General features: G+C 38.9%; 2 protein-coding genes across 2 annotated transcripts in view; one reads left to right on the forward strand and one right to left on the reverse strand.

Annotated features, from left to right (window-relative positions):
• Positions 1–27,500, reverse strand: part of ZNF536 (zinc finger protein 536) — a 331,239-nt gene that overhangs the window by 146,194 nt on the left and 157,545 nt on the right. The window lies entirely within an intron of this gene.
• LOC132079261 (uncharacterized) lies at positions 20,793–25,324 on the forward strand. Its single transcript, XM_059481764.1, has 2 exons — positions 20,793–21,019; positions 22,747–25,324. The coding sequence occupies exon 2, from the start codon at positions 23,064–23,066 to the stop codon at positions 23,802–23,804; it is 741 nt and encodes a 246-aa protein (XP_059337747.1). The 5' UTR covers positions 20,793–21,019; positions 22,747–23,063; the 3' UTR covers positions 23,805–25,324.

Here is a 27,500-nt window from a genome sequence, read left to right on the forward strand (position 1 = left end):
GAGACGGGGCTGAGCCGGGGCTGAGCCACCAGTGAGCCCCGCTGTGCCCGGGCAGCTCCGCGGGCAGCGCTCGCTGCGGCTCGGCTCAGCATCCTCCCTCCACGGAACCCCCGTGCCTGCCCTGCCAGCCCTGCTGTAAAACCACACAGGTGGGACAGAAACCCCCGAGCCCCGCCGCCAGCCCCAGCAAGGTGCGGCTGTCTCCCAGCCCGAAACTTGGGAAGAAAGCGGGCAGCGGGAATTGAGCGTTCCTCGGGGCGTGCTCGGCTCCTCCAGGGGCAGGAAAGGCTCGCAGAGCTCCGGCAGAGTCTCCATCCCACCCCAGAGCAGCCCCGGATGGGCAGCACAGCGCAGGAGCCTTGGGAATGGCAGCAGAGAGCGCAACAGCCGGGGAGAAAACGCCATACAACATCAACTCCCACAGTTTACAAATTCCAACTGAATATTTGCATCGTCGGGGTGGTTTAAGGGGAAAAGAAAAAAAAAGAAAAAAAAAAAAAAAAAAAAAAAAAAAGGGAAAAGTAAGGGTATCTGAACTCTGGGGTTCTATTTCCAGTACAACCACCGAGCTGCTGTAAAACTCAGTTTACCTATTTGACAGGCTTAGTTAATTAATGTTTGTAAAGTGCTTTGAGATCCCTGGATGATAGTGCTATATAGGTATAAAGTATTATTATACTAGAAAGTAAAACGTCCCATAAAATAGATATTGCCCTAAATTCTGGTAAAAGTTAGTGCAATAATGTAAAAAGCTGGTTATGTGCCTACATTAAACCCAGATTTAAAAGCATTAGCACATCACCAATGTGCTCCTGTTTGGCATGTGTTTTATGCCCAATACCCTACTCTGGCACATTAACAATCTGTGTATTCATTTATCAGCAGTACATTTTGAATTGTATATTTATGGCACAGTGCACTTTTCATAGCTGAAAATTAATGAACATGCCTCTCTCGTAACAAACAAGCACCTGTGCTGCATAGTTAGTAATCGGAAACAGATTTATTTTTATTAGTGTATATGTGGGCAAAATTTTTATTTTTTTTAAACTATGGTATGCTAAAAGCTTGATTATAAGAGCATATTCTGCCAAAGGATATCTTTGTTTTATAAACTTCTCCTTATAATTTCTGCCTGTAATATTTTCTTTTCAGATTTAGTGATAATGCCTTCATATAGAATGTAATCATTTGTTTGCAGAGCATACTTGTCTTGACAAATCAAGTTCTGAGCTGTTGCCGACCACGACTATAACAAAATGAAAATCCACAAGTAATGAGGAAGATAGAACTGAATATTTAACCATTTCAGCTAAGGAGCACTTCCCAAATATCTTTTCATATCATTCAGAACTCCAGTCAAAACCTGTATTACCTGGATCAGTTTCAACAAATTAATCCTGGAGATGAACTCTTCCTATTTCATCAGTTTTCTTTTTTATTATTTAAGCACAGAGTTTACCCCAGAAATCAAGGGAAGATTTGAAACAACAAAACCTATATATATAACTTGAAACATGCTCCTGGACTTTAGTTTTAATCTTCATTTTAGCTTCCTACCTGCTGCAGCTCTAAGAGGTCCAGAAATCTGTTCCAGCACCATAAAAAAAGTACAGTCATCCTAAAGTACACACTATCTTATTTATTTATTGCTGAGTATAAACATCTCCTGGCAGCGTCTTCACACATCTGTGGGCTGGTTGCTCCCTCTGTGGCTCCTTCATAGCCTGTGGCCTGATGACTTTTTGGGGGTTAGAAATTTAAATGGAAGGAACAAAGAGAGCCTTTCATCCCCCAGCTCTAACTGAAGCAGACCTGTGCACCACTCAGCACACGATGCTTCAGCTTACGCCAACGCCTGTAATGTCAGAGTCAAATAAAAACCTTGTCATTGATAATGGTGGCAAAAGGGGTAGCTTATTCATTTGTACTTCACAGAGTATTTGTGTGGAAAACAATCCCAAACTATGAAGATAATCAAGTATTTCCAGAGGTGTTAATTTGGGAGCCTCCATTTCATTTTAGTAGACCACAACTTCAAATCCGAACTTGAATATAGACTCTTTCATTGAGCTCTTTAATCAAATTCATTTGTAAATTAAGCTACAAACAACCTGTCAAAGCCCATTAAGACACCTGAACAAAACTCTCCTGGAGTATGCACTGTACACTACCATGCAGTATAGCACATCAAGCCTCAGATCTGCACTGCTCCTCTCTGTGGCTTTCTGCAAGGCTGCTGGATGCAAACATCCTTTTCAATGGCCTACATCAAACATAGTTTCCTGTTCACAGACAAAGATGAAAATACCAATGTAATAACGTAAGAATGCCAGAAAATATAGCCAAAAAATTATTTATTTTCATTCATCAAACTGATGACCACCTTGCTAATTTTCATTTATATATTCTTTAGGAGTTTTACAGTCCCTAAAACCTTAAGAACATACCTTGTATGGAGGAAAAAATCAGCATTATTTTATCAGTCATTTATCTCTTTCCTCAGAAACATCAGCTTCCAAAGATGAAGTCTGTATTTCTCAGTATATCTAATATAAAGCTACCTATTAAAAAACAAATTAAGAAAAAGCCTGACATACCTAAATAGTATGTAATTGCAACAAAAGTTCTGTTGAAATAAAAATCATAGCTGATGCTGAAGCTCTGCAACACTGACCTCCATCAACAGGCTTGACATTAATTGTCAAATCAGTTCTTTCTCTTGCCTGTCTATGGGGAGAGTAACTTCTTGCAGTCATGCCCTGGAAAAGCACCAGGCTCAGCTCATTCCCAGCCTGGGTCACTAGGCACAGAAAATCCTTCTGGTACTCCATACCAAGTATCCCATTTCCTCATTGCAAAGGTGTCCAAGCTCAGAAACCAACCCATTTCCCAGCACAGAAGCAGAATGGGAAGGGAACAAAGTTTTCTCTCCCAGCTGCTGAGATCTGAGTGGAGTCACAACCCAGCATGGAGTTTGAGCTGTGCTTTTGCTTAGAGCTCAGCGAATCCAGGAGTTGGGTTTGGGAAACTTATGTGCTTCATGAGTTGTGAAAGAGTCCCTGGGTTAAACACAGTGGGGTTTTCTGAACACAAAAGCTGGGAATGGAAGTAACATGTGGAAATTTTGGACTCTTTGGGGAAACATGTACAAGGCATGCCTCACTAATAACTCACTATGAACAAAGGCAAGATGTTCCTCTATGTCAGTAATGATATCTTCTCAGTTTGGCCTTTTAATACTGATGTCAACAGAAGCCTCATCTGATTTTAAAGGTAGAACATGTTTCAGTAATTTTTACCACAATTCTCTACCATATTTTATAGCAATAATGCTGCTACAGCTATGATGATCTAAGGACGTAAGCACAGCAGAATTTGAAGTAACAGCTTATATTAAAAACTTAACTACCACTAAAACAGCTAGCATAACCTGGAAAAGCAGGAATGTATTTTTCAAGAACAGAGCAAGCAAAAAACCTCCAGCTCAGTTACTGAAGTCAAACTCAAAACAATTATTCCCAGTTTATGCTTATATCATATTTAATAGTGTTGCTTGATCTGGTGTTATTTTTACTTTTAAGAAACAACTTTAATATTTATTTTTAAGGAAAAAAAACCCCACAATGTTAAGAAAATAAATTACTTGTCTTAGTTTTCAAGCTATTCATTATAGCAGACCCAGGAGCACTGAAGTCAATATGCCTGTGGGGCAATTCTGCCATGGCCGGCACTGTGCAATCGTGGTGAAAGGCAGACCTGGAAACCAACACAAGTCTGTCCTGCCCCTTACAAATGTTGGGATAAAATGGAAATTTGTTGGAAAGGTCACTGTCAGAGGCTAATCATGGTGGGGATCTAACCATGATGCTACTGATGACCCAACCCCTGACAGTCATCCTTCAAAAACTCCTTTACCATCAATTTCTGAAGAAATATGGGTTTGTGTGACACACCTTTCAGTGCTGGAGGATACAGCTAGTAGCTGAAGAAAATGGAGAATTTGCTAAGTAGAGGTAATACCATGCTTATTTTAGTGGTATTTCTGGACTTTCTGGATACTTGGGTGCAGAGATATTTTTTACAAAATCCTTTAATTCATAACTAAATAAATTAGTTATTAATTTAAAAGAAGAGTACATTAGAAATGTTTTAGGTCAGTAAAATTTAAAAAGCTTAACTCTCCTTAGTCAAAGGCCAAAAGGAATCCTGTAAGGTTTGCATAGTCAATCTTCTGATAACTGCCCACAGGAAAAAAAAAACAAACCCTGCACAAAACTTGTACTATCTCGAGTACAAACTAACTGTTAATTGCAGTTTTGATAACTGCTGATAAAGTGTGAACTACTTCATCTACCACAAACTCAGACAACACTTTTTGGATGCAGTTTGGAATGAAAACCACCTACCATCATGTTTCAATATTAAAAACCAGAGGGGAGGGTCTCAGCTCATTCTCCCTGAGCTCAGCACACCACAAACCACGGCACTGCCACCATTCAGCCCTTGTCCACAAATGTTTATCCACCAGTCTCAAGACATTCAACAAAGAAAGCTCATCTGTACTTTAGAGCAGCAGAGACTGGAGCACATAAAGACAACATTCCTTGCCAAGGCTTCCAGAAGTTTGTGGGAGCAAAAAGCTCATTTCATTTTGCTCCCAGTGCTATCCCTGCCCCATGACATCAACAACAACCTTGAAGTCGACTATGGCAGACCTAAATATTTAAAGCCTTATGTTCAACTCATTTCATCACATATGACCTGACAGACTGAAGGACAAACATCACAGGTAGAAGCTATCACACAAATCAATACCACTGTGTCACTCCCTATAGAGGCTGTTGTAAGAAATGCACATTGCAAGGCACTTGCAAACTTACACTGACTGAAATATTTATAATTGCAGAGTGGACTTGACACAAATGAACATCTCATTTTAAAAATAAAAACACAATCCTTATTCACAGGCTGTGGTACAGGTACAAGATGATGGACCTCTCTATGACCTTGTTTTCTAGTCTTTTCTAAGCTTTCCATTTTCTTGCTTTTATCAAGTACCTCTCTTTGTTCTCAAACCCTTTTCAAGGAACTTTTATTGCAGTAATTCCCAGTGCTGGGAAGCTCATCCTCTGGCAATGGTTCAGTGAGAGCCCCACTGAACACTGCTGTTGCATCACAGACCAGGGAATGACATTTACAAGTATTTCACTGAAAGTCCTGGATAACAGGGATCCTTAACATAAATTCAGAGAACTTTAAAACACAGAACCTTCTAGGTGAGACAACTACAAACTGTCAAAGGAGTTAAGTTTTTCAGATCCCAAATTTGGGTTGAGATGACAGAAGAGGGAGAGCTTTTGAGTCTATCTTCAGATAAAATTTGCAAAGGCCTTAATATTTATCACATAAATTTAAACACTTTTATCTTAATAGAATGCAGAGTCCAACAGAGGTTGTAGCAGGTATGTTTACACAGGCACCTCTTCATCTGTCACAGGGACAGAAAGCAACAATTATTGGAAAGGATTTGAAAGAACAGACAGTTAGAAAACAGAGTAAGGAAAATGGTATCAAATTGAAACTGCATGGACAATTTAGGCTTAAAGAATGTAATTACACAAACTAAATTATGGGAAATTCTCCTTCTGAGAAAAACAGGGCATGGTCTTTAGTCTGACAAGTGGCCAAACACATTTCTTAGCCTGCTCAAAAAACTCCTTGTAGCACCTGTGTCTCATAGCACTGGAGCAATCCACAGGGAACTGGAATCCAGTCTGTAAATCACAGCACACCTGAGCACAGCTCCCAGCACTGACATCATACGAGATGGTTCCTTTTGTTTCTTTGGTCAGGAGTCAAGACTTTTGTTCTAGATCCAGCAGCGTAGTGAGATAAGCCTGTGACTTTAGTCAGGATGGTTAAAAGCAACTATTTTTCAGAAGAGCTTGCTACTGGCAGGTACTGCTTTTTCAACTGACAATAAGATCCTTAGTCCCTTTGATTTCAGCTCCACAATGAATCTAACAACATATATATATATATATATATATATATATATATATATAAAAGAAGATTATATATATTATATATAAGTTAATATGAGATAAATATGTGTTATATATATCATATATACCTTATATAAGAGATATATATAAGATATAGTTATCTTTTATATATATCTTATACATATGTCATATATATCTTATATCTTTCTATAGTGGAAATGTATTATAAATACACAATAAATAAAGCTGTGAAGCTTTATTAATTGTATATTTATAATACACTTATATCCATTTTAGTGGATAGCATTACTGAAGAGGTACTACTCACCTGTTGAGTAATGCCATCCACTAAAACTCTTTAACTTCCCCTTCCTATTTAAATAATGAGATACTCCCTGGGTTTGTAGGGCAGCACTACCACAAGTTACACATCAGATGGATTGGATGGATTGAGTTCAGCGTCACCAGTACCAGCCCTTCCCAGCACAGACTCTGATGTTCCCATCTCAGTCAGCCTCACCCAGGCTGATCTCTGACACTGCCCTGGGGTCTCTCACCCATCTGCTGAGCCCCATCTTCCCATGGACCTCCTGACCAGGCTGGGGAGGAAGTGCTGCAGCATCTCTTCAGGGCATGAACCTCCTGCCTGGTGCAAGTGTTTCAGTTCTGGGAAATGAGAGGGCTCATAAGAAGGCAGCAGAAGCTTTTCTTACAGTTATTTTTGGCAGAGAAATGATTGGTGAAAGACCTGAGAGCATCTTCTGCTTTCAGAGAAGGAGGAGAAGCACTCAGGAGAAGTTGAGGAAATTTTCTGTCTTCCTCCTCTCCCCAAAAATCTCCCTGTTCTCATCATTGAGTGAACTGGAGACAGCTCACCAGCTTTTTTTTTTCTTCTCCAGAAATAGTAGCTTTGGGTACTCAGAAAAACTCTCAGATAGAAAGCTGGATGCTATTAAAATGTTGATTATTTTTCAACAACTGTATGACATGAAAAGATTCTGAACTCGGTTTTCTCCCATCTGTAAGTCTAATGCTGCTGTTCCTATGCAAGCAAAGCCCTCCATTCAAAATCAGTCATGTTCTCTACTTTTTCTGTTTTATTATGATCAAAATGCATATTTATACCATTACATAAAACTCATAGAATATGTAAAAGCACATAACCACAACTGCAGTAAAAATGGACCAGAAAGGAGTTCAATGATATTAAACTACCAAGTGGTTTAGCCTTTTTCCAGAAAAGAAGTCTCACAATGAGTTTTCTTTGTCCCTTAAATGAGACAATTTTAACATAGTAGTTTGCTGTGCTTTCAGTTTGTGTGTAAACGATGTTACAAAGCATACAATTATTTTTCTCAGAGAGTGCAGTGGAAAGCCTGAAGGAAATTTTCTTAAATTTGATGCTTACCTCTTTGTCCAAAAGAATATTTACCTTTAAAATAAAATTAAAAAAAAAAAAGGTGCTCTATTATTGGTAGCAAGGGTTTTAGCATGCACTAAAATGTCATCTAAAGTTGCTAAATAAATACTTACATGCTGCTGATGACTGTTTTTTTAGGAAAAGGAGATTTAGCTGCTCACATGTTCATTAGCACACACAGAGAAATGGATGAAAAATTCTTTTGGTACTTAAAACTGATGCCATGGCCGCTGCTTACAAGTATTTCTAATATACAGTAGGCAAAAAGTGAATAATGACCAGATTAAGATATTAAAGGAAAGCAATGATTGAACTTTTTTTTTTCCCTCTTTGAAAGAAATGAAGCAACCAACAAAAATGCCCCCTTTTTTTTCTGGTTACTCTATAAACCTAAAATGCTTGAAGCAGACTGCCTGTTATTTTAGCAAATATGGTGATTTCTGAGCGTGCCCGTGCTTTTACATATTTGAGTTTTGCAATGATTCAGGCATTATTGCTCTGTAATAGGTGTGGCTGCCTTTGAAATGTAAGCTCACAGCTTCTGTAGTCAGTGAACCATTGCTGATAGGGCTGACTAGTCAGAAGCAAAACTGGCTAGTTATGAAACTACTATAGTATATTCTTTATCTCATACACATTTAAAGGATTTACCTATCTATCCCACTGCAGACCTACTCATTGAGTAGGAGCCAACAGCATATGATTGTGTTAATTAATCTGCTATTGTGAGTAAAGGAACAGCTGCAGTGGTCTCGTGGATACGTTGTCAAAGGAAAACAATGTAATGTTAAGCTTCTGACTGCATATTCTGTTACAAAGGAGGTTTACGAGAAGTTAAATTCATAAATCACAGATCGTTTTTATAATAATAATAAATATCATCTGACCTTTAAAGGAAAGGTTTTAGCATTCTTAATTTCAGTTTGAAATATGTTCTGAAATACGATACTTAAGCTTTAACCCAATTCTTTGTTTTGAAAACAAACATTCCCCAGAAATGATAGGAAATGGTAGTAGCTATAGAAATGACCTCTGACTGTACTAGATACATGCCATTGTAGTTTTAACAAAGATCAGAGCCCAAAATATCAAGTTAAAAGAAGAAATTTTTGGCTTCCATCCAATACCTCTTCTAATAAAAACACAATTTCCAATATTATACAGAAATGCAGACTGAAAGGAACATTCATTACAGGGAAAACACTTATTATTTACATAGGATTTTATCTTTTTTTATATGGAAAAGGGTACAAAAAAGACTTTTTTTCTAAGTAAAATAACATAATTACTTTTGTGATTTAAATCTACCCCCTACCAAATCCTTTTGGACAGTATATACATCAATCCTTTCATAAACACCCAAGTGGTGACTGACCCAAAAGAGAGAACAAACAGGATTTTTTTATGGCTGGCACTTAGAACATAACCATAGAAAATAATGTTAGAAATTCAAGTAGGAAAAGTTTCACAATTCAAAACTGCCTTGATTAAATAGGAACCTTGTGCCATGGCCAGCATGGTTTTGTGAAAACACCTTGAGATCCTTTTAATTCAAAAGTGAATTATTTTTTGAATGAACACACAAACATTTGATACAACCCCTATTTTAAGTAACAGGGACCAGATTCTCACTGGGTACAATCAGCAGAGCTCCACTGCCATTCATGTGCTTATGCCACTTTACATCAGCACCAGATCTGGTCCAAAACGTACTTTCTGTCAAGCAAACATGTCAAATTGTGGAATTCTTGCTTTGTTTTGTTTATTTCTTTTGACAGCTGTAGTTGGCTTTATTGGCATATATGCTTTTGATTGAATTAGCTGCTATTTTATTTCTCTTAAATCTTTCATGCCTTACATCTTTTTCTTTTCTCCTTATTTAAAAAAATCTGTTAAATCTGTGAAAACTAAGACCCAGTCCAGAGCCCTGGTACACTGGAATGACTGATGATTTCAGAGGAGCTATGCCAATTGAAGTCTCTACAATGTCCTGGCAACAAAAGAGATGTTTCACTTCGACTGGAGTGGAACTTATAAGAAAGTCTGAAGTAGCTTTATTCACAAGTTTGGATGTGATTTAAAACAAAGAAAGAGAAGGGAACATAATTTTAGATACGAATCACCAGCGTACAACTTGGTAACCCAGCAGTAACTGCATGGCACCAAACAACAGATTTCAGTCCAACAGCAGCCTCCAAGGAAAGAGAACAGTGCCAGGAATGAGGACCCCAGTGTTTCAAACACACCAAAGAGATATCTTCCAAATTAAAGAGTTGTTCGCAATAAGAATCATTTCATGGCTCACAAAATGCAATATGACCTGTGGATACCCAAATAAATTAACAAACCTAATAAAATCAGTGCATGTTCTTTGCATTTAGAGAATGTTGTTCTCCAAAGTAAATTGTGGTATTTGTCCATCCTGTACCGTCCAGAATTAATGTGTGAGTTTTTAGAACTGCCATCTTTATCTGGGCTCATACACACTGTTATTTAACAGATCTGACTTTGCTTTCTTTAAATATCAGCACACACCTCCTTCCTGAAATACACACACACTACTCACCTCAGCTGTGCAGAATTGCCAACTGCTTGCACAAGATCATTAAAACAACACTGTGGCTTCAATCAGGCTCTGTGAATTCACCAGCATCATTAGTAACTGGGTTGATGACTTCAGTGAGGTTGATTGGGTTGGGTCTTCATGGATATTTAGTACTGTGGGGTTTTTTTCTCAAGTCAGAATTCTCAAATAGAACAATTTATTGGACTTTTTAAAGCCTGATTAAAAAACACTGCTATCAGCTGAGACTTAGTTTGATGTTACCCACTATTTTCATTTGACAAAATATGCCATAATTTTGGAGAAAATCATATATATATTTAAACAGGAAATTACAGCTCTGATTACAGTACAGTTCCTTTCAGGCTAAGAAGAGAAGAATGCATGGAGAGAAGCAAATTCCCTAAGTTTCTATAATGGAAATCTAAAATGTTCCCAGCAAATAATTGCAATGAAGAGGTACATTGGAATAAATATTAAATTTAGTCATGCTTATGACTGGAAGGCCACCCATGCAGCCTCAGCATCAGATATAATAATGTTTTTTCCTGATGTTTTCTTTCCTTAGAGATTAAATGAATCTATTCTGCCAATTAGCAACTGATTTTTATCTCAGAACCAGTTTCTCCTGGATGTTAATACAAGTTCATCAAATTGATGAATCTTCCTCTGCAACCAGTCAGCAGCTGGTAGTGAACCTCTATGAGGTGAGAGAGGGTTTTATGATCCCTTGGGTGGCCAGAAAAGCAAGTGAACTGGGGGTGAAATTAGGGAATAGCACTTGAACTGTCCATTTGACTGTTAACCACTGTTAAAGGCCTGTCCAAAATACAGAACATCCTAAATGGAAATAAACTTGTCACCAACAACTGAGACATCCACTCTTTAATTAATGGAAGTCTGAAGAGTGTTATAGCAATCTGGAGGTTGCCCATGGTTGTACATCAGTCAACATACCAAATTAGAACTATTCCAGGAGATTCCATCAATTGTCTGAGTTGAACAACCAGTACTGCTTTAGCCACCAGAGCTTAGCAGCCACTACTTATTAAAGCTGCCTGCTTAAAAACTCACACTAATTTCTATTGTAATTGCATCTATTTCAATGGACTGGACATTTGCCATTGTGTGACAGAAAAAGAATGGTCTCAGCCAGTTCAAGAAGAATAATGCAAATACAGAGTTATCAACCTACTTGATAGCTGATACAATAGTACTTTTACTTTGGGACTACCATGATGAATACTGGCTGCAGAAAGATCTGCAATTTTCTAAAAAAAGAACTACAGAATCCAACTACAGAAGCTCAATATAGGCTAGAGTATAAATCACTAGACTGAAACTCAGGAGATGCTCCACTGGCTCTTCCACTGGAATACTGAATGACCTCAGGCAAATTCTTTCGCCTCTCTTGCCTAAGTCTTGCAGAATATGGAATGGAATTAGCAATATTTTACTTCTGCTCAATTGTTTTGAGATTTATCAATTAAAAAAATATTGTAGAAGCTAGGTGTTTATGTATTAGATATGTAGAAGCTGACCAAATGATGCTAGTTAAATATTATTATTTTTATTTGAAATAATGTGTATATAATATATAGATATATAGATATCTATATAAATAGATTTATCTATCTTGGCAGCATAAGGAATGGACACCATTTACAAAGAACTAAGCAAGCAGAGAAATCTTTAAAGCTTGTGAGCCCATAACTACCCCAGTGAGTCAGACAGACTTTCCTGAGACAATGTCTTCTAAAAGCAGAAACAGCAAAGTACTTGACATGCTCTGCTGGCAAGAATAAGAAATAGAATAAATAATAAATAAATGGAAAAATAAATAAATAGAATAGAATAAAGATGCATCCACTCCTAATGGCTGACTTCATACAGATATTCTGGAAATTGCTCAAACACAGCTATTTGAGCAATTAACTGAATTTCTTAAGACTTACTGTACTCACTGCATATAGTTTACACAGTTCTTATTCATAAACCCTAAGACCTGATCACAACCTCAGCTCAAACTTGCTCCAAGAGTAACTACAAGGAAAGTCTTCCTGCCAAAGGCCCTTTCAGCAAAAGGACACCTGATTAGCTTCATGGTAGATGTGGCTTTTGCCAGGATACAAGGGACAAAAGTATTTTTAAAAGAAAATCAGGAAGATTTGTGAATCAACACAGCAGGAAAAAGAACATTAGCACAGATGAGAATAAGCAGTTTAATCACTACACAGATACAGAGAGGTAAACAATAATATACCATAAAATGAAAGTAAGAGCATAGATCTCTACAAATATCATCCTTCCAAAGCCCACAAACCAAATGGGACTGTAGGAACAGCTAATAGAACTACTACACAATATTTCACCTAGGAGAAGACAGACATTACCACCCAGGAGCTGCTGGTAGATATAATAATGTCCTGACTTGATGGTACATGGAAACTGTGCACTGCCTCTGCTGGGGGAACAAATAAAGACTACAAATTCAATGGCTTTCAATCTGAAATCTCTCCTTAGTACTAAAATCAATAAATAGATAAACAAAATGAAGCAACAGAGAAAAATACTAATGGCTTTAGACTCTGTTCAGCTCCCATCCCAAATGAGCTGGGGACTACTGGCAGAACCAGAAGGGAATGAGCATTTCCTATCCACAGGCCACTGTCACTCCCCATCCCAGCCCCAGAACAAACATCTGAGCAGGACATCAGGAAGTTCTTGTCATTAGGCATTCACCTGGAAACAGACTCTGAACAGAGCTCTTCAGCCATTGGAAACACTGGCTGATTGCTGGATATCACTTAGCAATACAAAGCAAATAGCAAAAGAACTAAAACAAATCTCCTGAAGGAAAGGTAGAAAGAGGGAAGGAGCATAAACAATGCTTCCTTTTGAGACTACAAGCAATGAGGGACAGCAAGACAGACACCATGCAGAATGGAGTTTCATTCCTGAAAATACAGAATTAAAAAACCTAAATGTTTTTAACAGTTTTCAGTCAACTCTGGAGATGGAAGTCATCAGAGAAATTGTTTTGAATGTGCCATGCATGATCAAGACTTAGCATCTCATAAAGAAACAGATTTAGGGGTTTAATGTTGACCAAAGCCTAAAATCTGTAAACCCTTGTAACCTCTCTTAACCAGGTAAACTCTGGTAAACCTGTTAAAGGCTTGCCTGTGATACAAGGCCAATATAGATGAGAAGAAAGTTTGAACTATTCAGTATCTGAGATCCAAAAGAAAAGGAAGGTTATGAAGATTTGATAGAAAATCAAAACATGTAGAGGAATGCTTTTTAAATCTAACTGTCTAAGCCAGTAGTTTGAGAATGCTAATGGCACAGATGACTAAAAGATCTCAAGAACTTTCAAGACTTGTGAGGCAGAAGAAATTCAATAAATTGAATTTCTTGAATTCTAGAAATGAATTGTCATGAGGTGCTAGGGCAAGAGAAACAAAAGCTGCTGCTTGTCTGTTTTGTGACTTCCTTGAGACAATTCCACATGCAGATTTTACACCCAAGTACTAACACAGATTAGGAGACATCTCGTGTTTCTGCCAGGAGTCCCAGTGCAGGGGACTCCAGTGGGAGCAGCCTGCAGTACAGAAGGCTTAGGACTGCTTGTCTCCTCTGTTCCAGAATAGCAGATTGCTGGAAACCTTCAGTATCCTTAAATATGAATGCATTCTAGTGAAAAATGAGAGCTGAATCCTCAAGGGCTGAGATCCGTAAATGGTGATTTTGGGCAGCATGCAGTGAAGAAACCACTGTGCACACAGATATCCCCTGAATAAGCCACCCACTATAAGGAAAGTGGGACACACCAGATGAATTATTTGGGAGATTTTCACCCAGTCGCAGGGAGCTGTCATTTTGGCTGTCTGTAGTTCTCTTTTGTCGCTTAAGTTTAGAGTTACTGTGTTCCAAAAGCCAACAAAATATTTAAGGGCAGCCCCTCAGTTATATCCACTCACAGGGAGGAACCATCCAGGACACTGCTGCCCAACCACTGCATCATAACAAAGCTCAGAAATATCAGAAATTTTGGGTATCTGCTCCAACAAAGCACTGATGTTGGGTTGGACTTCCATAGCCAAGGCTTCCATTTTTATATGGTGCAGCCGATACACAGGAAAAGCAAGGATTTTCCACACGGCAAAAACCAAAACAAAACACCAAACAAAACAAAGAAACAAAAATACCAAACAACAAAACAAAACAAAACAATCCAGCCCACAAACAAACAAACCAAATTATAAACCCCATTAAGATATGGTATTTTACATTATTCACTCAGCTTACTGTTTTTCTGAGTATTTTCACCATTGCATTATCAAATCCTGTAATAATACCACTTTATTTAAGATATTCTCTTCATATGCATTAGAACACTTATTCCCTAGAGCTGTTATTCCTGGTAAAATAAGAAATAGGGGGAAATCATTTTTTCCAGCTCCCTATTCCCTTGCTTAGCTACAAAGAGAAAAAACAAACCACATCAAAATTAACAAGGTTAGAAGACAGAGAAGCAGATGAAGGCATGCACAGATCTAGAACCTCCAGATACATAAATACACACTTTGGATGAGTAGTGAAAAGCTGATGTTGAAATGAAGTATGGCTTTTTTCAGTCTATATCTATTAGTACAGAACAGTCTTTCTGTGTATGGCACTGTCATGTCCATTGTCTTGGCCAAATGCTTGGAAAAAGCATTTACAAAATTCTCCCAACTTCATAGTAATATTATCAGAGAATGTATATATTCTATTTTCTTTTTAAAATCTATTTCTAAAGCAAAATAATTCTTATTGAACTGCGGGAGAAAAAGACCCAAAAGGAATTTTAATTAAATAAATTACAACAATATTATTTAACATTAATTTTTCTTTAATATTGGCAAGTAAAGGAAGGAATATGCCTGTTCTTAATTTCACTTGGTGCCATGATAAAGTAGAAGCACTGGAGAGTGGTAATCACAAGAGTAATTTTAACTGCACACTATAATATGCTGGAAGTGACTTACAATGGCATCATTATGCAAAGTCTATTATATTTGTCAAAGCCTTTTAAGTAACAGCAATGGAAACAGTGAGAAGAATAGCAAGATGGGCCATCAGATGAAGAAGGAATCTTATTCTATGGAAAAATATTTGCACACCTCTTTGTGAATCCTCTCATGATAGTTTTAATGTTAGGGCTTCTGCAGGGAAACAAACACTTGTACTGATTATACGGGTCAAGACTTATTTTTTAGGAGATAACACCTCACCATATGAAATGACAAATTTGTAAGACAGTGCAGAACCACTTAAGCAGCTATTCTTAGAAAACAAGATTCTTATCTGATCAAACATTTCTTGGTACTTTATGAAGTACAAGTCAAAGGACATTAGGAATCACAGAAGAGAGACTGTTTAAAATACAGGACACCTAACCACTCATCTGGATTATACTATCCAGAATCACTACCCAAATGGAAAAAGCATGTCCATTTTTAAAGTAGCATTAGTACACAGTGATTTTTTAAGGCATCAGCCAGAAAAGCTATTCTGGTTTACCAATCACAATACTTTCTTTCCCAGCCTATTATCTATGCAAACCAGAAGCCCAATATCACTTATCCAACTATTCAGAACTTGTGCAGAAATGTCTTAAGTGGATGGTGTCTTAGTATCTCTTACCAGTATTTAATGTATAAAAATTACACAAAACATAAAGTAGTCTGATCAATTAAGCAGGAAATTGGGGACTAGAGTCCTTTGAGATCTATGCATTAAAGACACTAGGAAGAACTGGGTATTTTATTTCTGGAAATTATTTTAAAGTATTACAAGAAGACAAAATAAACCATATTCTTAAATCCTCTGAAATACAACAGGTTTCAGAGGAAAAAAAGCATTGTAGGAATATTGCAATAAGCAGCATGAGAAAGGTTACAATCCCTCTCAGTTTTTAAAGCCATGCACCCAATCCTGGATACACAAGTGTGCACCTCCCTTTTACATTTTTAATAACATTAAGTCCCCCTTACAGCATGTTCGAATCAAGATGTCCACATTGAAAGGAGTTCCAACCATATGCGCAAAGAAATGACAGAGGGGGCTTTAAAGGACAGACTTGCTAAATTTTCAGTTGAGCCAACCCTCAAAATTCATTTTCCATTGCAATTTACAGAATGTAGACTCACAAAACTCATACACATATTAGTCCCTCATTTCTCTAGCATTCCAAAAAGTGTGGTTTTTTAAAGACAAAAATCTTTTTCCTTACATTTAACTCTATGTTTCTTGTTCAATTTAAAAACAGCACCAAATTAAACATTTTCTTATGAAAAAACTACTGACTGCATGCATTGTAAACATCAACAGCTACTAAAGACATCTAGATTTCATGTCCCAGTTGTGTGATCCAGAATCCTAATTTGTCTAATAGACAATATAAGCAAAGAAAAACTGCACTGCAAAAATCTGAAATACCATTTCAACTGCTCTTAATTTACCTTTTATGGCCCAAAGCAGGGCCTGAGATCTTCATTCCATGCTCCCACCACCTTCTGGGTATAGCAAAATCCAGTAAAGGAAATTCTACTTAGAAAGAATCAATTCTTTCCCTACTTAATATAAAATAATGCCAACTAAATATATCTGATCTTCTTTTCCATCAGATCTAGCACTCCTGAAAAGCTATGGCAGAATTTGCATTCAAGATGCTGACCAATAATGAGCGTTTCAACTTACTGTGGCAAATAAAACTTTGTGCCATATGGCTGATTAGAGATATTCTCTCTCTTTTTCTTCTCCTCTAAACAGCTGGGTGAGTAACAACAAGCAAAAGACAGTCAGCAGCTGCACACTGTTATCATTACTTTGATACTGCTTGAAGGAATCTAAGGCTTCCACAGGTATGCACCTGAGATTAGAGGCAAAGAATTTTCCTCTCTATATATGAGAGGAAACAGCTATGGGAGTTATAATTATGTTTTACAGGTGTCATCAGAACAATGCTTCCAAATTTTACCCAGAACAAACATACCCTCTTTCCATTTTGTGATCGAATTTTTCAAAGACCTTCAGGGAAAAGATATTATTGTACAAAGGCAACAGCAGTGAGTAAATAAGTATAAAGGCAAACACTTCTATTGCAGCCTTCCCAACTTTATCTATTTCACCCATGCAATTTTAGTAGTGATCCAACAGGATCTGCAAACAGAGCATTAACTGTTCAAGCCCTGTGTTTGGTTACTGTGTACCAGGCATGCCCAGGCTGGGGTGGCACAAGTTGGTAATCAGAGGAGAATTAATGAGCCACATACCTCTGGCTCCTCACGGGTCAGAAGGTGTTTGGAAATGATAATGGCTGAAGGAACTTCACCTGATATTACCTTCTTTGCACCCAAAGTTTTAGTGGCCACAAGAATGCCTGAGCTGGGTGTCAGGTCCAGCTGGGGCTGAGTGGGAAGAGGGAATTTGAAACAACAGGTAGAACATGCTGTAAAAGCAAGTTACATTGTGGACACCTCTCTGGGCACAGCTCTTGCCTCACTTCTATCCCATCTAAAAGGAATGCAATTGATAGTTCTGAGGGCTAACATATTGTAAGTCATTCATTGCTGTTCTATTATAAATTGAAAACAAAACAAAACAAACTAAACCACAAACCACGGTGATAATAAAGACGTTTATGAGACAACTGCAGCTGTGTTACCTCCTCTCCCTAAGGTAAGTGACCCCACCTGTAGAAGGAAAGAAGACAAACTTTGTTTTCAGCTTTCTCCTTCAGGGAGCTGGAGACTGCATTTGGGTTTGGAATTTGGAGATGATCAGGATAATTTCTCAACTCCTTTGGATGGTGATTATCCTTCTACATTAAATAAGTGCATGGGAGGAATATTTCATAGAACAGCACAATTAAAGAGAACAATACAGTATCTATAAGAAAAGATAATTTTTTTCCCATGATATGTTTATATTTAAAAAGACCTTAGGACAATTGTCATCCAGTCATCATACCAAAAGTCACCACTAGAGCTATGCACTCAGTCACAGGGTTAAGAATTTTGAGAGTTCATAATAAAAGATGTGAAAAGCAGCACAAATCAAAGGAATAGTTGTACAAATTTCACAAGCTACTATATTGTCTCATGTAACTCATGAATAGGAAAAATAAAACCCATTGGGTATATAAGGTTTCCAGCTAATCAGGGAATGACAATTACAGTGCAGCACTAATTGTGGTCTTTGTGAATATTGAAGGCCTCTTTCTATGCACACAGATACATTTTCAGGACAGAAACCACCCTTTTATTGTTGGAAAGCACCTAGAAATCTCTGGACACTACTCTACCAGCAGCTGTGTTATTTTTCTTTAAGTTTAAATTATTGCACATGGCTATTGTTGCTAGGTAGGACTTGGCTTCCAGCTTTGTAACACTGATGGCTGAAGTCTGGGCTGGACTAAGAAACAGGCAAAAATTCAGAGGTGAAAATTACCTCTGTGGGGGTGGTTTGTATTTGTTAATGCCTTTTAAAAATTGTCTTGGATATTTGCTTGAGCAAGGTATTGCCAGTCTCTGCTCTCCAGGCATCCTAGCACTTGTACTCTTGTTGCTTTCAAGTTCAGTGTCACCAAGATACTTTCAGGCAACAGATCATCTAATAAAGAACAATATGATGTCAGTGTGTAATGACTTCTTGAGAAAAAGAGTGATGTTATTCAGCAATACAAAGAGACAGTCTCACTTTCTTCTCAGATAAACAACTTGGTAATGAAAGATTTTTTTAGAGGTAGAGAACAACTGAAGGAAATTTAAAGGGGCACAGCAACTTGTATGTTAAAAAGCCCAAACACCCACATTTTAAATATTAATAACAGAGCCACTGATTCCATTTCTATTGACAGGAAATTAAAAAATAAACACAGAAAAATTCAGACGAGGATTTAAAAAAACATTTTCCAGTGACAGACGCTGAAGAAAGGAATATTTCTCAAAACACAACAATTGCAGAAAAGCAGTAAAAAATGTCACTATGCTCATGTTTCTACTGAACTCACATTTGATGTAACTGATTAAAATATAGTAGATGGCACTGGTACCTTGTGCAGGATTAAAACTACAAGTTTAAAACTAGAAATGCTACAAGAGTGTACTTTAATAGGCACACAATGCACAGCAGTCAAGCAGTGTCAGGAAGGCTTGAAGTGTATCTGTTTCACATTTCTTCCTGTACTTTAAGTCCCCTAAACTGTCCAACGCTGCTAAATATCTGTAGTGGAAATGCAAATCAGGTCCAAATCCCTGAATATCTTTGTATTTTTTAATTCACTAATGCCACCAGCACTCTGCATGTAGCAAAAAAATGGTCATTATGAAAAGATATCATGAACCATTTTTAAAGAGAATACATTTACATTTACCACAATCTTATTGCTAGTCTTGGTTTCGTTCTTTAATAGTGCTAAATAGTCACTTGGGAAAGCATGTTATGTACAAACAGTGCTCACACAAGCTTAATTCTTCTGCAACTTCAGACAGGAGTGGGAAAAGCAAGGAGGAGTCCAAAGGTAAGGAGGTAGAGCTCTAGTAAATCTGATGCCTAATCTGTCTTTTTTTCTGTACTGTCTGTGGAATGTTGGAAAGGGAAGCAAAGACACCAGCAAATATTGCATTTTACTTGTTTCAGGGGAAGATCTGAATTTTTGATCGCCCACCCAGTCACAGATAACCAAAGGAAGGACCTTGAAAACCAAAAAATTTCAGGGCAGGTCATCTATTTCTCCATCTCTCGCCCTTCATATAGGTTTCATTCCAGCTTATCAGCAGGCTGTGTTATACATTTTAAGAGTCTAAGAAAGTAGTAGGAGCAATATTTATGTAACTGAAAATTATTTCCAATGTTACTTCTGTGCACATTTTGTTTTAGAATGCAATGGAGTGGATGGACGGCTTTTGTGGTTTCCTCTCACTCCAAAGTGCAGTGCCTCTTTCCTAGTGAACAATCTTACAAGTTTTTTAGAGAAGTGACATTCCTGCTGTTGGCACTGTCACAGGCAGACAAACCCAGTTAGCTCAGTGATAACTGCCTACTGAGTTTGATCATTGGTGTGAGACAGGGCTGCACTGACAAAATACCAACTACAAACCTGTGGACTCAGCTCACACTCTTGCCCTTCTAATTTATACTTCAAAAGATTATATTAACTGATATTAGAGCAGAAAATAATTTCATTTTTAATTCATAATTGTAATAACCATTTAAGAATATGGTAGCAGAAAATAAAATAAAAAATTAACCATAAACCTAGCTGGCAAAATAAAACATAAAGCACCTACATAATAAATCTTACATGCTCAAAAGCTGTGGTTAAATGATCAGAATTGTACAGTGTTACTTTAAGATAGTGAAGAGTTGATGAGGCTGGTTAAGAAAAGCATGAACAGGGCCTCTTGCTTATCATGCACCTGGCTTAAGCAGTCTCAGAGGTCTCATGGCCCAGTGTTGTTCCAGCGAGGCACAGGAGAACATCCAGCCTCTGTACCAGCCAAAAGCCACACTCCCTTCACTGTGAAAAACAACACTTGTTATAAATCTGTTTCATTAGGGAGATAAGGGTGTGCACAAAGACCCTCTGATGAAGGTCAGAGAGCCTTTGCTGCTGCCTCAGTATGTGGAGGAGGAGGGCCAAAGAGTTTGTTCTACCTCTTTTTCAATTATAAATTCTGACAGAGTAACAGAGACTCTCATTAAGCTCCATTAACATATTGACTTACACATCCCTCAGGATTCCAGTGAAGGAGAACATGGGACATGCAATGCATGTATGACCAAAGTCACCAAACCCTGTCCATGACATGCAATTGTCCCGTCCCCTTGGGACAGAACAAAATTTGTAATATAAAGGGGAGGCTTCAGGGCACAAAAGCCTGGAGGAGGAAAACACCTCTGGAGGAGGAAAACATCTCTGCCTGCTGAGGACCAGCCAGCGGATTGTCTCTGCCCTCTCCTGAAGGGACACCTCAGGTGAGCTTGGCGCCTCCAACATTCGGGAATATTCAATTTATGGATATATATAAATATATAGATATATTTACAGCTATGAGAATCTAACTGTATGCTTGCTGCCATGACACACGTCAGCACTCAGGAGCCAGTGCATTTGTCGCTGGCAATTGGGAACCTGCTCTCCTTTCCTGTTGTTTTAATAAACCTTCAATAAGCATTTGTGAACCTGGATCAGGCACAATCCTTATTGAACAAGAGCAGACCTATGGTACTGGATGATAACTGCACTAACAGCACTCTTGTACTCCTGCAAGGTCTTCTGAACTCAAGCAGAGCTAGAGGGTTAAACTGGCTGAAATGAAACCCAGGTGCACCAAGGCCCTCTGATCTCTGGGACACAAGGGGGTTTATTTTCTGCTAAATACCCAAACCCTTAATGCAGCAACAGCTCACTCATCCTTCCACAGAACAAATGTCAATTGATATTCATATTATCCTTCAGAAAATAGTCCAACTATTCCGCAATTTTTTTTCATGGAGGAGTCAGATTACAAGGATACTAATTTTCTGGTAGTATTTTAAGAGTAAAAAACATTATTCCTTCAAGGTACAAGCACAGTTACAACCTATTTCCTTTAATCCTTTTTCTTTGGTATGATTCCACATCTGAAGCCAACACCCAACATTATGCAATTGATTAAATATAGTTAAAGATACAACTAAGGAAGTCGCTTTCTCTATTTAATATATAGAAATGACATAAATTAATCAGCTCAAACGTGGGTTGTCTTTTTCTTATTTTCATTCAAGAATTTAGAGAATTATTTTAAATTGATCTGAGGACTTTCATGTTTCCATTGTAGTACCTATCCATTAGTGACCGTTTTGAAAATTACTGACTGGAACCCAGTGCCTGAAATGATCACTATTAAAGAGTCTGCCCTATTTATTTTCTTTTAATCTGACCTTTTGTATCTTTATTCTCAATGCAGTAATCTTCATTTTCCCTTTGCTTTGTCTCCTATGGACATTTCTGCGAACACAGCAACAATGAAAACAGAGAGTTTTGAAACATTACTTTCTGTACTTGCCAAAATTTAGTCTACACTTTAAGGAAGCCCTGCTACTTAATATCTGGTATTTTCTTTGGCTACAAAACCCTTTGAAATTCTGACTAGAGCTGTGAAAATCCAGATGATGAAAAAGCACAGTAGTACAGTGTATTGACAATTTAACTTCAAAAAACTTCCCAAGTTTTCTAGGTTCACTGGCCTTATCAAGCTAAATTCAAGTCAGCAGTGCTGTTCAAATACAAGTCAGGAAGTAAAAAAACCCAAAAATGTTTATTCAATCAGAATTCTTTCAATAGAAAGCATAGGAGCTTAATGCCAGTCAAAGGCAGAAAATGACTAAAAGCCCAGTAAGACAACATCACTGGATCATACGCTCACGCTCACCTACCTTCTATTTGTGGTACCTGGACATCCTTCATTCACAGTAAAAACTATACTTTACAAACACTGCAAATTGCATGTTTTACACTGTAAAAAATTTCAATTCAGTTCCACTCAAGTTTGGCCGATCAAAGATCATTTCATGCACTTTTGGGAAGAAATAATATGAAACTAGTGCCCTACACACTCCAATTCTCCACAGCTTTGCACAATCATTTCTATTTTTGCAAAACACATGTAAACTGACACAAAGTGCTACCGTTCTAATTTGTGTTTATTTCCCATTGTTAGGGGGAACAGCTAAAAAGCAAAGACTGAAGGGAAGGACTGAAAATCACTCAAGTGACCTTGCAACTGGGAATAACCCTTGATGAACCAGTGTGAACAGCACGGACCAAGTTTAACAGTGCCTGCATCTCCACTTCTGTGCCCCTGCTTGAGGGCTGATTCAGGGATCCCTGATTAGTGAGGTAACAGAAATAAATCTATTCTTTGTTTTCTAGCCCTGACCTGGGCTAGAATTCTTTGTATTCTAGCCCTGACCTGGTGGCTATCCCAGCTGCCTGCCTGTGCCCACTCATCACAGTTATCAGGATCTAGGAACAACCATGTCCTGGCTAGCGAAAAGGTCAAAAAAGCCAAAAAAAATGAAAAAGCTGAAGAAGTCAGGGGCTGGAGAGGCTGTGGTGGTAAATCCCCACATTCCAGGATGGCCCAGCACGGAGCGCTGGACGCCCGTGGCCACTTTCCTTGCCACGATGGCCTCTCCAGAGACGTGGCCCGAGATAGATGATGGAGTGGTGGTGAGCCCGCACAGGGTGGAGATCGCCATGCGCGGGCTGCCCTGGAAAGGGGCATCCAAATCCTCCCGCAAGCTGGCGGGGAGGCTGGGCTGGCTGCTGGCCACGGGGCTGAGGGCTCTGGACAGGGAGGTGATCGCGCTGCAGAGCAAGGTGAGCGAGCTGGAGCTGCTGACCTACGCGCGGGCCCGCGACTGCGAGGCCATCGCGCTGCAGAGCAAGGTCAGGGAGCTGGAGCTGGTCACCTACGCCCGCGCGCTGGAGCGCGAGGTCACCGCGCTGCTGGGCAAGGTCAGGGAGCTGGAGAGGGAGCTCGTGACTCTGCGGGCGGCAAAGATGATCGCACACGAGGTGACCACCACCCAGGCAGAGCAGCGCTACGAGCAGCAGTGCACTATACAGCAGCTGGTGTCACCCAGGCATAAATACGTGGAAAACAAGGTGCTGATCTCCCAGGTTCGTGCTCCAGCTATGAAACCTTCAAGGGATCCCAAGGAATGGGATGGAAATCTTTGGGGTGAGTACTCAGACTTTGAGATTGAGATTTAGCCAGATTTAGCAGATGGTGGGGTGGCATAGATCACACACATTTACACTCTGAAAGAGTTCCAATTATGCACTCCTAGACAAGGAAATCCTTTTAAATTAGAAATAATAATTCTAGATTATATAGTCTCATGGGGATTGTGGTTTATGAGTGGACCAAACATCCAAAAAAAATCTGTAGAAACTTGGTCCCAGTTCCAAGGCACTGCCAAACATTATACCCTGATGGGAAAATGAATTGAAGATGTAGCTTAGGCACTGCAAGACACTGAAAGAATTACAGGCCAAAACAACATGACTGTACACCTACAGCACAAAACACAGTGAGGACCAAAAATCCTTAAGATGGTGACTTTCCCAAAATATTACAGAGGAAATACAATTGTTTATACCAATGGATTGTGCAAGCTCTTAATCTAGATGTGCTCATTCATATAATAACTTTCCACAATGCAGTATAATTGTCTCTATCTATCCTTTTATTCCATATCCTCTATTAATATACTCTCTAATGCTTATATTTCACGTATCTTCGATTATATCCTGTGCCTTATCTAGGGGGGATGCACTAGAACTATGTTACTGGCATCACACACCCAATATCCAGTCAAAGTTCCCTCTGAAATAGCACGAGACACACCTCTCCAACCTGTGGGGCCCGTTACCCAATCCCCATTTACCAGGCCTGGAATGATATTAGCTGCAGGAGCTGGAGCAAGCTCATGTGTATCACCAGATAGAGATGACACTCCTGTTGTCCTCCACAGGCTGGCTTGTTGTGCTTCTTAGGCTTGTACTATAAGCAGATATCTTGGATACAATTCTGCAAAATCAATATGTAAATACCTGTGTGTGGTCACTTTTTACTGTAACTAACTTGTCACTATTCTTTCTGGGAAGTGTCTGTAGAGCAGGTGACGTGTGCCCTCATGTGAGCTTTAACTTGGATATCCAAGGCAGCTGTTCCCTTAAATTGGGAGTAACTGATGCACACTGTGGAACCTTACAACACTGGTTACTGGAGAACTACATCCCCCTTCAACATCATGAGCTCTGCTCCAAGTTTGAAGGCGTGTGCTGCTTTGACCTGGCTGCAGAACCAGCTGGCATGGGGGACATCATTCACTGCCTCAAGGACTACAGATCACAGCCTACCAGTGGTGCCTGACAGGAGGGGTGGGTCACTTCACTCAGAGCATTGTGTGCTTGTTTGTTTATTCCTTTTCCCCTATGCTTAAGTGCCTCTGTAAATCCCCTATCCCACATCTCCAGCCCTAGCAGCAGTGGTCTCTTGAGCAAGGGGGTGGAAATTTGGGAGGAACGGGTTAAAAAGCGGAAGACTGGCGAGGAGGGTGTAAATGGCTCAAGTGACCTTGCAGCTGGGAATAACCCTTGATAAGCCAACATGAGCAGCAGCCAGTGATCCCCTGGCAGGGACTGAGCTTAACAGTGCCCGTGTCTCCTCTGGTGTGCCTCTGCTTTGGGGAGTCCCTGGTTAGCGAGGTAGCAGAAATAAATTTACTCTTTGCATTCTACCTCTGAGTTTGTGGTTGTCCTGGCTGCCTGTGTGGACTCACACCCCCACTCACTGTGCAGAGGTGTCAGTGCCAACACACTGCACAGGGGAGCAGAGAATTAGGCCCCACAGTCTCTGAAGACACATTAGTACAGGCTCCTGTGAAAGAATAAGCAAGGACACCAAAACCACTGAGGAAAAGAACAATAATGTTTTTTCATTGATAATGCTATACATGTTCTGAGTAATGAGTCTCTCAACTCACTCTAAGTAAAGCAATTGGCATGTTCTTTAGATAGAGCAACAGTACAAATACAGCTGTGTATATCTGACACACAAGCATTTGATTTTGGACTTGCTGAATGTTCAGATAGTTGATGAGATCACTTCACTGTTGCTGCACATAAAAAGCAAGGTATCTGCAGCATGCCTTATTCTGACACTAATCACTCTCCTCAACCTGCTCAGGGTCACTTCTGTGCATCTTTTTTTTGCCCTCAGATATGATTGCAAAAATTTGCTATTCACCACAGGGGAGCTGGGAGGAGAATGCCTGGGAATTGATGGGCATCAATTGTACCCACAGCTGTGAGTTCTTCAGTTCTGGCTGCTGCAAACATACTTTCAGGTCTTTTCACAGTTCTTTCAGTGCAAAAGAAATGGAGCCTATTCCTTGGTGTTATTTCAGCAGCCTCACTGGCTTCAGTTTCTCTCTCCAAGTTCAGACAGCTACTGAACCTGTTCCCCTATATGAAAACTGAGAGTAGAACAAGAAAGGCAGAATCGTGCACTCAGACACTCTCTTAAACATAGACAAACTTGCTGTGTTGAGTTTTCAAATAAAAGGTAGTGCAAATGATGTTCGGTGGGTAAATAAGTAACATGGATTCCCTTGTACCATAGGGATGTATGTGTTCCCTACCTTTCCCTTGCCTGGATTTTACAGCTACCACTGTGCATTGCCCAAGTCATGTGGCCTTGTCCCTTTAGTGTCATTGAAAGTGAGTTTGGTTTTCACTGCAAAGTATCAATATGTCCAACATAAAAGAACCTGCCAAAAAGACAGTAATATAAACTGCTCTGTATTTGTTCATACTCCTGCTTGCCCTTTTCAGTAATGTCCACTTTCATTCCTTACCCCTTTTCAAACAAAGTTCCTTATAATTATACTATAATTATACCATCAAAAATCAGCATTCACACACAGATACTACTGAGCAGCATCTGAGCAACCACAGTATTATTTCTACACAGAATAGGAAATAACTGCGGTGACACTGATACCATTGAGTGGTAAATGTGGTTCTGTGTTGCCTTAGAATTCTTCACTCTACTGGCACCACACCTGTCTCAAGTTACTTTTCCAGTGACAGAATAACAAGGAATATATTAATCATAGTAGATATCTACTTGATTAAAGATATATGCACACACCACATACCAAGATCCATAAGATTAAAAGAAAGGCACTGGAATATACAAAATAACAGTAATTTCTTCCACTTCTATAATTTTTCTCTTTACATATATGGCATCTTTATAAACGCTTTTATTTCCAGTTACTAATCAAAATCAAAGATGTTCTGTCTTTTCATTGAATTCTCTACAAATTATGAAAAATGGCTGTTTGCTTTTCTTTTGTTCACAGAAATCTTTGAATCACCTTTTGGTCTCAGTCAGATCCTACCTGGTATTCCATAAATCTCCCAGGAAAGTGGGAAGTGTTTAAGATGGATGCTTAAGACATTTCAGAAAGTCTTTTCAGGTTTGCTTGTCCCTCTCTGAATAGTTTTCTCAGATCATTAAAAGGGAAAAATATGCAGCTTTTGATAAATAGGCTACTCCCCTACCTTGGTGTTTGATAAGATGTAAGTAGACCAGTTTTCAATTACATTAGAATATGATATATGTGGTAAGGCATTCCTTAAAATGTGATGAAGAGGTCATCTAAAAAGAGAGACAGGAGGAAAACATGGCTAGAACTCAAGAGAGAAATGAACAGGAAGCACAGCTGACAGAAGTATGAGTGTATAAATCCCACTTATAGCCATTCTTACGGAGAACATTTAAAAAATAAATAGCAGTAACTCTACTGCACATTCAGTGATTTTTCTTGGGAGATCCTTAACATTAACACTGCAGTGTCTCTGTTGCTCCAGAAAGATCAGAAATGAGCTCAAAAC

Source organism: Ammospiza nelsoni, chromosome 13 (genome assembly GCF_027579445.1).
Source record: "Ammospiza nelsoni isolate bAmmNel1 chromosome 13, bAmmNel1.pri, whole genome shotgun sequence".
NCBI lineage: Eukaryota > Metazoa > Chordata > Aves > Passeriformes > Passerellidae > Ammospiza > Ammospiza nelsoni.

Bases quoted from the DNA above. Each gene is read 5' to 3' on its own strand.
- LOC132079261 (XM_059481764.1), top strand. From the start codon at position 23,064: ATGTCCTGGCTAGCGAAAAGGTCAAAAAAGCCAAAAAAAATGAAAAAG.